Source organism: Pan paniscus, chromosome 12 (assembly GCF_029289425.2).
Source record: "Pan paniscus chromosome 12, NHGRI_mPanPan1-v2.0_pri, whole genome shotgun sequence".
Classification (NCBI taxonomy): domain Eukaryota; kingdom Metazoa; phylum Chordata; class Mammalia; order Primates; family Hominidae; genus Pan; species Pan paniscus.
The window spans coordinates 29,897,497-29,909,731 of NC_073261.2; the positions used below are offsets into that span (position 1 = coordinate 29,897,497).

At 46.5% G+C, this 12,235-nt stretch overlaps 1 protein-coding gene across 11 annotated transcripts in view; it reads right to left on the minus strand.

Moving 5' to 3' along the window:
• The window catches only part of INPP4A (inositol polyphosphate-4-phosphatase type I A), a 146,111-nt gene that overhangs the window by 43,704 nt on the left and 90,172 nt on the right, over nucleotides 1–12,235 (minus strand). For all 11 annotated transcript variants that reach the window (XM_055107620.2, XM_055107617.2, XM_055107618.2 and 8 more), the window contains 8 exons: nucleotides 11,436–11,552; nucleotides 11,073–11,152; nucleotides 9,306–9,417; nucleotides 8,299–8,389; nucleotides 7,608–7,755; nucleotides 3,282–3,412; nucleotides 1,222–1,326; nucleotides 601–709 (listed from right to left, as the gene is read on the minus strand). In XM_055107620.2, coding sequence (XP_054963595.1) covers nucleotides 601–709; nucleotides 1,222–1,326; nucleotides 3,282–3,412; nucleotides 7,608–7,755; nucleotides 8,299–8,389; nucleotides 9,306–9,417; nucleotides 11,073–11,152; nucleotides 11,436–11,552 — 893 coding nt within the window. The remainder of the gene's footprint in view (nucleotides 1–600; nucleotides 710–1,221; nucleotides 1,327–3,281; nucleotides 3,413–7,607; nucleotides 7,756–8,298; nucleotides 8,390–9,305; nucleotides 9,418–11,072; nucleotides 11,153–11,435; nucleotides 11,553–12,235) is intronic.

The window sequence follows — 12,235 nt, forward strand, 5'->3', positions numbered from 1 at the left end:
TGCTGGGGGCTGTAACTCTGGTCACAGAGCAGGCTGGCAGCAAGGCCAGTCCTCTTAGCTCTCCGCCCCCAGCACTGTGCACCCGGCCACATTTCACCACGTGCAATGCTTCTGCCATGTCTTTGTCTGAAATGCCCTTCACCACCCTCCCTACCTGGAAATTTCCTGCTCAGGACAGTAGCTCTGTACAGCCCCCTGAATGTTTCAAAAACTGGGAATGTTTACCACTGCTGTCCTCTAGGAAACAACATGCTCCAGGCTCGATGCCTATGGTGCTCAACTGACTGGCCAGGGACTCTAAAGGATGCCGAGCCAGCAGAGTCCACACAGGGCGGCTGCCTGGAGCACCACTTCTGAGGTGGATCACAATCTGCTCCTCATTTTGCAGGACAGGACCATTGATCCAGTGCCCTCATCACCCACCCAGCTCAGTCACACATAAACAGAGCAGCACAGGCTCCATAAGGCAGATCCTCCTGCCACGCAAAAGCAGATCAGATGGCTGGGTGTTTTTGCGGTCATATTTTGATTTTATTTTAAACTGAGAAAAGAAGCATCAGAAAGCTGTACAAGGACCACAAACCCTCTCTGGCTACTTACTGTTTCTTGGTCTCTTCAAATTTGTGCAGCTTTTTGCGGAGACCTCCTGACTTAAAACCTTGGCAGTGTGCTGCTGGCGCCCCAATGGTGACGATGTCGTAGTTCTGATCTGAATGACAGAAAGCTCTCCTCCATTACTCTGGGCTCAGGCCTGTGGACAAGCCAGCTATAGGGATATGCACACAAGTCTGGGGTCCTGACCCTCCAGCCCACTGCTGTACAGCCTTTGGTTCCCCTGATCCCACAGCCCTGGCTGCCCAAGGGTCTGCTGGAGCCCAGTGCCATCACCTCAGCAACAAGGGATTTAAAACATTTCAAGTGGAGCCACAAGGGCTGCAGGAAGCCACCCTGTAACTCCCGTTTGCATTCCTCCTTGGGAAGAAGGGCCGACAGGCAACTTTCTACTGCAGAAATACAAAGGGAAGCTAGAGTGAGGAGAGACAAAAGGAAGGGGTGTGGGCTGTTATCAGAAACCTTTTGAAGGTCCTTGTGACAAATCTCTCCTCCGAGCCACCCAGAGCACACAGGGAAATGGGCAGATGTGGGGCACTCAGGGACCAAGTACCCAGAGAGAAAAGCAGCGAAATGTGATTCAACAAGAGGGAGCAGAAAAATAGGTACCTGATCCTCCATCGTCTTGAACTCTCATCCTTTGTATGTGCAAGTTTGTGGGAACAAATTCTAACTTTTTATCTGCTTTCAAACTGCTTGCTTTAAACGAGGGCCCTAAGAAATGGAATAGGAGAAGATAAAGGCCATCAGCATACATGCTGCATTCACGAGTTGCAAGTAGAAAATGGAATTCAGAGGATGCTATGGCATATAAGCAGGTATGTCGGCAGTGGCCTAGAAGATTCTGAGTTGCCATGAGCACATTTCATTTCCAGGTGGCAGGTGGGTGAGATGCCAAGGGCAGCCTGCTGGTCAGGAGAGCTGGTTCTGGGTGCTCAGGTGGTGAATGGTGCCAGGGAGAACCGGCTTCAAAAAGCTATGGTAACGATGCTGCGCCTTCCGTGACTCAGCTCTCTACTGAGAGATCTGATACAAAAAATGTGATTCTGTGCAGCACAATGTCAGCACTACTATAATAAGCAAAGGGGTCCACGCCAGAGACTGCCTGTTCTGACTCCAGAGACCGCCATCATCAAAGAGCTAAGAATTTGGTTTGGCTAGAGCAATACATCTCAACTCTCGAAAGTGATGAAGAGGCCTTCTCATCCCTGCAGGCCCATCAAGATGAACAAATGCAATATAGCATTGATTCCGGCCTTCTGACACACAAAATACAATGTTTCCCTGTTTACGCCTGGTTGGTTAAGGAGCCTGGACGCTATTTTATAACAAATATCCACAATCTTGTTTCTATAATCAGAATCCATAACTAATTAAATGGAGAATCACATGCCTACAAAATAAAGGGATTACAAATTAAACTGACAACCAGAGAGTAGAAGAAATAAACGTTTCATCTAGTGAAAAATATCACTGATACTGCCAGCATATGAATCACAGACCAGCTACTGTGTTCTCCAGTTTGCCATAGGAGACTGCTCTCTATGGCCTGATACTTAGGGTGCAGTCCACAGACCGCACCATGAGCATCCGAGAGCCTGTGAGAAAGGCACAATCCCAGACTGCCACTTCAACACAATTCTCAAGGGATCCGGGTGCACAGTGACATTTGAGAAGCTCTGCTCTAGAAAACTCAAGGTTGTGTGGGTTCCACACTTTCCCAGGTAAGAGGCATCAGGCATGGGTGAGTCCCTTGGTTCCTTCCTGGGCAAATGTTGCTGTTTCTCCTAGTGACATACTCAGACCCTCTCTTCAGACTCACATCAAGCCTAAGCAACACCTCCTTGTTAGTCCTGCATTTGGCTTCTTCTCATTCAAGTTTATGGATGGGTTCACATGTTCCGTGTCAAAACCACATCAAGGGCTTATGGTTTTCCTTAAACCCTGAAATTCCATTATGTAAAGGAATCAAAGGGAAGAATCCAAAAATAGAGAATAATTCAAAATGCTAAAGCAATATATAGAGTAATGAAAAACCAAAAAATTCATTCCACTTGGAATAAAAAAGGAACAAGAACAGATTTCCAAATCTTCCCTGAGAGTGTTTTGAAAATCAAATGGCATCTTTCAAGGAGAAACAGTGAGGTGTTCATTCACACTCCATTTTGTTTTCTGAGCCTTAAAATACAGAGTTACCCCTTAACAATTCATATGTTTAATAGAAGTTACCACTGATTCTTTAAACTGGGAAATCAAGAAAAACTGCTTTGTTTCAAGGTGAGTGGCCTACATCCTTTCTGTCAGTACATCCTATACTGACATTAGTCCAAGATGAAGAAACAACATGAAGCAGTAATAGCCCGGGATTTCGCCTCAATTTCATTCCACAGTGGCTGTTTTGGTAGATGACACCATAGGAGGACTCTTCACTGCAATTCACAGATTTGTCTTTTTAATTAAGATCAGAAAAACCCATATTTGAAAGAATTCACACCTACATAAGAAGTTATTTTTAAAAATCCATTAAAGTGTCTGTCAGTGGGAATGTGTAAGTGACCCTGTGTTCCAGATCCCTGGCTGGGAAAGCAGAGGGAGTGACTGAGTGAGAGTGAGAGTGTGTGTGTGTGTGCGCGCACGCGTGTGTGGTGACAGCATGGGGTTGCACCCACCTCTGTACTGATGGAGGTCAGTCAGGTTCTCCTGGTATGTGAGGATGATGGTCTGGTACTGGGTGACAATTTGGCGCCGGAGGCTCTCCCAGCAAGGGGACAGCTCTCCCAGCTCCTCCAGCTCACACACTCTGAAAGCAAGACACAGATGCATCAGGCTATGGGCTAACTGGTTTCCCCAGAGAGGCCCAGGAGGTCTACCCAGGACAACAGCATTTGCAGGGGAAGTATCATGGATGCCCAGGGCAGGCCAGGACAATGGTTACACTGCCTGTCTAAAGGGCAACTGGGTTGGAGGAGAGGACAGACAGCTACATGAAAAGCAGACCACTGACCACGTGGCAGTGTGTCCAGAGTAGCTTTTCACGGGAATTTAGTCTAATGTTCAAGGGAAACTAAGTGGAGGTGGGGAGAAGGAGACAGGCTGCTAGGGAGAAGCTTTACCCTGATGACCTGCAGGTGCCCTCAAGCACAGGCTCAAACCACAGCCCACCTGAGTCTGGGCAAAACAACGTGTGATCCTCCCGGAACAGAGAGGACTGCAGGCTGTGAGTAATCGCAATGAGCCACCTCCTGCTTGCCTCGTCATCTCCCCTAGGAGGCTATCAGGACAGCGCTTCTCATTGCCTCCCAGGTTCTCCTGAGGTATGGGCCTTCTGCCCTCCCGGATAGGGGAGCTGCAGAATCTAAAACCGCTCAGCTGCAGCCTAGAGTTGGCTCCTCAGCAGCGGAATACCACAGATCCTGCTGCAGTCACAAGCCCTTCTGTCTCATTGCCATCCTTTTTGGGTACGGGACAAAGACCATGGGAGCTGGCACCTCTGATTATTCTTCCTTCCGTGTCTATGTAAGAGAGGAGCTAGATTGAGACCATCCTGGCTAACACGGTAAAACCCCGTCTCTACTAAAAAATACAAAAAATTAGCCGGGCGTGGTGGTGGGCGCCTGTAGTCCCAGCTACTTGGAAGGCTGAGGCAGGAGAATGGCGTGAACCAGGGAGGCAGGGCTTGCAGTGAGCCAGGATCGCGCCACTGCACTCCAGCCTAGGCAACAGAGACTCCATCTCAAAAAAAAAAAGAGAGGAGCTGTCTGAACCTAAAAGTGGCCCGCTGTGTCACTGTGGATGAAATCAGGCCTGACCTTGTCTTTATGTGTGTGCTTGACAGAGGCACAGGGTAACAGAAGGGGGAAGGGGGAAGAGGAGGAAGAGAAGAGAAGAAAAAGAGGAATTGTTATCTCCAAAAAAAAAAACCTGTATAAGAACTGAAATATAAATTCCTTAGCTCAGCAATGAAGAACAGCTACACAATCATAACAGCAAAATCACAAGATGGATTTAAAAACAAAAAGCATAACCAAATTAGGAAAATGGGGACTGGGAAGGTATAAAAGGCCAAACCCTCAGCATAGAAAATCGGTAGCTAATCCCTGAAATTGATTAATGAAGAGAACACTTTACACATATATGTGGAAATATATCAGTAAACACTAAAACTCTCAAAAAGTGGTTGTTTCCAGGAAGTAGATCAGAAAGTAGAGCCCCGAGTTGTTTTTAGTTAAAAACCTTTCTGCAATTTTTTTAAATACTGCGCTCATGTTTTGAGAAAGAAAAAAAGCTAAATTTTACATAAGTTCTTAGGAAATCTGACTTGTCTAAATTGTTTTTAAAAGCTGTGCCATTTTATTATTATTAAAATAGCAAAATTAATATAAAAGGACACCCAGAGCAGGTAGGGCTACGTGGCCAGCCGGCCCCATGGCCTCAGGCCGCTCTGAGCACAGCAGCTGTCTGCCAGGCCGCTGCTAGTTTCTCTGGAATGTGTCTGCCCGTGTTCATGTGGTGGCTTCCTACGCTTCAGGTGTTAGTTTAATGTCATCATCTCACAGAGGCCTGCCCCGATCACCCTCTTTCTTCTCACAGTTCCCTTTTCATTTCCAGCACACGCTGAAACATCTGGAGTTCCTGCGTGAGGTTCCCAGTTCTGTTTCCAACCAACACCCACGTTGAGCTCACCAAGAAGCCTCCCACACCGAGAACAGTGCCTGACATGTGGTTGTTGCTAAAAACAACAACAAAACCCTTGAACTAAAGCACTTGTTAAATGAATGAACTCTTGGCCAGGAATGGTGGGTCATGCCTGGAATCCCAGCTTTTTGAGAGGCCAAGGTGGGAGGATCACTTGAGGCCAGGAGCTGGGGACCAGCCTAGGCAACACAGCAAGACCCTGTCTCTACAACAAATGAAAAAATTAGCTGGGCATAGTGGTGTGTGCTTGTAGTTCTATCTGTTCAGGAAGCTGAGGTAAGAAGATGATGGCTTGAGCCCAGGAGTTTCAGGCTGTAGTGAGCTATGATGGTGCCACGGCACTCCAGCCTGGGTGACAGAGCAATACCCTGTCTCAAGCTAACAAAAAATGAATAAACTCTTTAAAGTTATAATACACCATGTAATGGGAAATTAAAACATGAAAACTGAAGATACATGGAAAAGTAGATTGCCACTGTGTAAATATACACAAATATGGGCAAAGCTGAATGAAAATTTTTATAATTAAAATATTAAAATATGTGCATATATAGAGAAAGCAATTGGCAAAATATTAACAATTGGTGATTTTAGGTGAAAGATATCTAGGTGCTCATTGCATTCTTCTTGCTTTTTTTTTTTTTTTTTGAGACGGAGTCTCGCTCTGTCACCAAGGCTGGAGTGCAGTGGCGTGATCTCGGCTCACTGCAAGCTCCGCCTCCTGGGTTCACGCCATTCTCCTGCCTCTGCCTCCCGAGTAGCTGGGACTACAGGCGCCCACCACCGCGCCCGGCTAATTTTTTGTATTTTTAGTAGAAACGAGGTTTCACCGTGTTAGTCAGGATGGTCTCAATCTCCTGACCTCGTGATCCACCTGCCTCAGCCTCCCAAAGTGCTGGGATTACAGGCGTGAGCCACTGCGCCTGGCCTCTTGCCCTTTATTTTTAAGTTTGATGTTTTTTCCAAGTAAAAAAATTAAACAAAATAGCTCTTTGAAAACAGCAGGATTCTGGCTGCCTTGCTTTCTTTCACGCTTCTGTTATATTGTGTTTATAATTAACACCATTTGAGGACAAGGAGGAGAAATGACAATCTGAGACTATCCCCCAAAGTTCATATGTTAGAAACTTCATCCTGAATGCCACAGTTTTGAGAAGTGGGACCTTTAAGAGATGACGAGGTCATGAGGGCTCTGCCCTCATGAATGGATTGATGTCATTATCATGGGAATGGGTTGGTTATTGCAACAGTGGGTTTGTTATAAAAGCAAGTTTGGCCTTCTCTCAAGAGCGCTCTTAATGTGTGACGCCTTCCACCACAGGATGGTGCAGCATGAAGGCCCTCCCCAGATGCCAGTACCATGCTTTTGGACTTCCCAGTTTCCAGAACCTTGAGTCAAATACTTTTCTGATCATTAGAAGTTACTCAGTCTCTGGCATTCTGTTACAGCAGCACAAAATTAAAACAGAGAGAGACAGGGGACATAATCTGCACGGCCTGGGCCACCTGTTGGGCTTCTCCTCACCTTAGAACTGACAAAATATGCCCTGGGTTGAGAGATGCAGAAGGGTTAAGACCCTTATGGGAACACAGTGAGCTGACAGGTTATACTCAGTCTTCTGGAGCCCTTATCTATGACCCTAACCTAGAAAACTACTGCTGGGCAGCTAGGATCAAACAATTACCAGTTATTTCTAACTTTCTGAAGGACCAGTGAGAGGGGAAAGAAAAGAAGAGAAGGAAGGCCGGGCATGGTGGCTCACACCTGTAATCCCAGCACTTTGGGAGGCCGAGGTAGGTGGATCATCTGAGGTCAGTAGTTCGAGACCAGCCTGACCAACATGGTGAAACGCCATATCTACTAAAAATACAAAAATTAGCCAGGACTGGTGGCGCACACCTGTAATCTCAGCTACTTCAGAGGCTGAGGCAGGAGAATTACTTGAACCTGGGAGAAGAGGCTGCATTGAGCTGAGATCGCACCACTGCACTCCAGCCTGAGCGACAGAGCAAGACTCTGTCTCAAAAAAAAAAGAGTAAAGAAGAGAAGACAGGAGGTTCTGAGTGTGGGGCACACATCTGGGTTCAAATACACTGTCTTATGAAATCCTTGCACAGGAATCCATGATCCCAATGAGCAAACTGAGGCTTAGGCAAGCCAAGGCCACAGAGCTGCAGGGGGAGAGGCTGTGTTTGCAGTCCAGTCTATCTGATGCCAGTGCTCTGCCCGCTATATCTCAGAAAGGAAGGGGCACATGACATGGGTATGATGGACAGTCAGTCCTTCCATGTGGCCTCACCTGGCTGCATCTTCCTCTAGTAGGAGCTTCACGAACTGCCGGGGCACGTGCAGGGAGAGCACGCTCTCTGCCATCTGCTCCAGGATCCGCAAGTGGTTACCATCAGTGGTTGGAAACCGGTACATGCGGCAGATGGCACCGCCGAACACTGAGGTGGGATGACAAGGGAGACAGGCTGCATATGAACTGGCTGCAGACCTGCCTCATGGGTTCTCCTCCCCCGGTCCTCAGGGATGGTGACACCTCAAGTCCTCTCACTGTTCATCTCATGGGAATTAAAACGCTTACACCGAAAACCCACCAAGTGGCTAGGTCTGAACATTTCTTCCCAGCAACATGCAATCTTCCTGTCCCAGAACATGTAACTCTAAAGTGCAAGCAGCTGGGGGCAGGGAGGCTGTCATCAGTCACCAACCCCAATGTGAAACAGAAAAGAGTGAGATGAAGTATTACTTCCTTGGAGTATTACTAATTCTTTTTTATTTTTTAATCCTCTTTCAAGGAAAATTATAATTGTTTTTTGTGATAACTCTTTAATATGCTGCAAAAAGAACACAATGATAAGCAGCAGAGAGGTGACAATTAGGGTGCATGGCTGGGACAATCGCAGCAGGTGGGGAGCAAAGGGGACTGCGGGCCCAAGTGGATACTCACAAGAGAGACAAGAATACCAAAGGAGGAAGCTGTTTACCCGATTTCAGCAAAGTGTCCTTTCGCAATGAAGCGTATTTGGATCGGATTCCTAATGCCTCCGTCAAGCTCTCATCGACGGGAAGAACCATCTGATAATGTATAAGGAAATGCACAAGAAAACTGTGAGATTCAGATGACTCCAGAACATTCAGCAGAAACAGTGGCCTAAATACATCATAACAGAAGTCTTAAGATGAATATCCACCATGAACTCTACAATAAATATGCTGCCCAAGCCACAAAGTCATTCACCTCCCAGTGTGTTGAATCACTTCATGCACACACAATTCTCTGGGCATGCATGGTTTCTCAGTCACTTCACCTTGTGTGTCAGTGTTCTGATGTAAAAACAAAAAGGAAGAGAATAGATGATGCCAAGGGATATTTCCAGAACTAACATTCTGGGCTTATTTTGGGTGAAATGAGACATCTCTGTATTGTACAACAATGACTACTTACCAGCGCTGGGGCTCTGAAATTAGAATTTTTCTTTGAGTGTCTGTGTGAGAGACTGTGCATGAGAGTGGGTGCAGGAGGGTGTAGCTAGAGAGGGGGAGGAGGACCAGGGAAGAGGGGAGGATGTGAAAAGGTGAAGGTGTGCACCAGGAGACTGCAGGGCATGCATGTGTCTGGGAGAGGAAGGTATTAAAACAGGACAGATGACCTGGGTCCTAAATGCCTCTTTGCTCACCCTCCACACCAAAGTTGCCCCCTGACTGCAGTTCTTCCAGTAGGGCTCTTTCCCACTCACTCCTGCCCTCTAGAATTGGCCAGTGTGGCACCCAGAACAGAAGCCGACTCCAGGGCAGCAGGGCTTTACAGGCAGGAGCCCTTTTTCCTGCTTCAAGGTGTGCCTAAGGAGGACCGGAGTGTCCGTGGGGAGCAGCATCAAGCAGCAGGCCCTGCCCTTTGCTGAGCACAGAGGCTAAGTCCACGAGGGCTGCATTTTTACTGATTAATTCCCTTGCTCTTTCTAAGGGAGAGGAGGAAAGTGGTGTAACTCACCCTCCCATTGACAGTGTCCACAGACCGGGTCACAGGGGGCCGTTGGTCTGACTTCTCCTCCATCTGCCAGCCAATCACGGTGATGTTACCCACACGGTCACTCTCTGCAGACCTGTGATGCACAACATGCTTTAATGAGTGGTGCTGCAACTGTGCTTCTTTTCTGCCGAAATACAAAGCCCTAGCCGTACTGGGTCATCAGGGTCCTGGGGGCAGCAGGGCCGAGCTGACTGACCAGTCAGTCAGCATTCACTGTGCACACAGGGCTCCTCTCAGGCGAGACAGACAACGAAACCATGGGGCACAGTGGAGGGCTGTGTCTGAAAGGACACGCACCACATGGAAGTGTGGACGTGCTGGTGAAGTCAGAGGGGGCCTCCCTGAGGAGGAGCCAATGCTGTTCCTGAGCTGCTGCCAGTGCCTGGGCTCACCCCTGCCCAGAGGGTGAGGGGGACACGTGTCAGAGTGAGGACTACAGAACACCTTGTTCTGGCCCTGGGCCCTTTTCTGTTCCTTCCCACCCCACCTTGAGGCTTATATTAGCCCAAGGCCTAAGCCTGGACTCCAAGTAATGGAATCCAGCCAGGGCTTCCTGAAGCCCTTGAATCCTGATATGACACAGCTGATGCTACCCCAGCCTCAGTCAGCTTCACCCTGACATCCCGAAGGGTGGCTGATGGTGGCCTGGGCTCATCTGATTCATCCAGGGAACCTGGGGACACCCTGGAACTTCAGGCTTTCTATTTACAAGGTCTCACTTAATCAGGTTCTAAATTTTTGTCTGGTCCCATCTACTGACCATTTCCTTTGTGATTTCCTTGCCCTGTCCTCGTGCCTGTGAAGTCCTTTCCTGCTCTATCTGTTCAATCATCAGCCGCCTTTAGCTCCTTTAAAAAGAATGATGTGTATTTTGTACATTTAACTCTAACCCAACTAGAGTTAACTCTGACACAGGACGTAACTAAATATTTTTCTCAAAGCCCTTTCCCTTACATGATCCCTCTCATTTTACCTAAGATGGTTCCTTTTTCCTGAATCAAGTTCTCTAAACAAACTAAGGGCTGCTGCAGGGCTCTGATCCTGTCCACTGATTAGACAGCCAATGCCTGCAATACTGTCTTTACTTATAGTAGCTTCAGAATGTCTCAATACTGCAGGGACTTAATTGTTTGTCAAATTTTCCTTGCTACTCTAGATTACTTTCCCAGATCACAGTTCTCCAATTTTTACCTTTTTCTGAAAAAAGACCACCATGTCAGGGTTTCGGTGGGAAGTGCCCCTAAAATGATTTGGAAGGACTGACATCCTGATGTCTTTCATCTTTCCATCCTGGGACACAGTGGGCGTTTCTCTTTCATTCACTCATTCCTTCCACAAATATTTATTGAGCACCAGACACTATTCTAGGTGTCTGGGAAATAGCAGTGAAGCAAAGCAGACAAAACTCCCTGCTGTATGGGAGATTATATTCCACTGGGGAGGGGCTAAATAATGGAGAAACACACTTAGTATTACTAGATATGTATCTAGGCCTTCCTTTAGGGCTCGGTACAGCTGTGCTCATATCTCCTATGGATGCTAAAAGTTTCCATTCTCTGACAGGCTAAGTAATTTGTTTTGCCTCAATAGACAACACAGTGTCCCCACGCTGACTGGCTTCTGGGAAGGGAAGGGTGCTCTCTCAGTATAAGAAGTGGGTCCTTTCCCCATCTGTCCCTGGACCTCATGATTCCAGATCCTTTCAAGGGAATAAAACTGAATACCAACCTTAGTGTTAAATGCAACCTATGATGCCTGTCCTGGAGCAGATCTTTGACAATGAACGTTCCAGAGCCCAGTAAATACATCTGAGGAAGAGAAGGAAGAGAGGCAGCATTGGTGCGCTTGCTTTGCTTCTGATGCAATTACCATGGCCCCAGAGAGTCCAGCTGACTGCTTCCCACAACACCTCTTACCCTTATGTCAGAAGCCCAATGGGAAAGCTTAACGATTCGCAAAGACAAATGCATTTAGACATGAGTTAACTTGTGAGCCAGTAGTGAAGTCAATCTGTGTTCATCTCTCATTCAAACGATTATATAATTTTTTCAAAGGGAAGAAAATCCCACGAACTACAACACATTACTTAACTGTTCCCTGAGATCTATCTTTGACATCATACACGGAGAGTTTGACTTGTGTCATCTGATTGATAAGAGAGTCTTGAAAGAAGGCAATACTGCTTAGAAATATAGGATTGTTGGTTCCCTAGAACAGAAAAGGAAATAATCAGAACACAGGGTTGGATTTTTAAAATGTAATTGCTTTTGAAATACACCAACATTTTCAGAATGAGAAACTAACATTCTCACTGCCTTGAATCAACACAAATGCTAAAGGCGGCTTAAATAAATACATAAAACAAACAAACAAAAAAACTCTGCTTTTTAAAAGAGAAAAAAGAAGTCTGACATAGACCATTACAGATCCACATACAATAAATCAGCCCATTACACAAGCTGTGCCTGAGGACTCATTTCATGGGTTTCACACTCAACAGGAGGAATTTTTAAAAACTGAAACAAGTTGGATGTCCACATGCATTCTTAGTTTTATAACTTAAAGTGTAATGTGTATGTAAACCTACTACTTTGAGTTATTCCTTTAAGAGGTACAAATAAGCAGATGAAAGAGAGAAAATGAATGGCTTAAGTGTTTATTATGTATTTCCAGAAGCCTGTGTTTGGAATAATTAAAGCCTGACTTTTCAAAAGCTATCCTTTTTTTAGGATCAGCTACTAGTTTTTTGATCATAGGTGACTATTTCCTGGCAGCTTGGCCATGTCCTCCAAAGCCCCGTAATACCATACTCTCTCAGGCACCAGGTAATTATCACAGCCACCATTCCCTGGGCCTCTGGCTCCTTTTTCTCTCTGGAGATCCAGATCCAG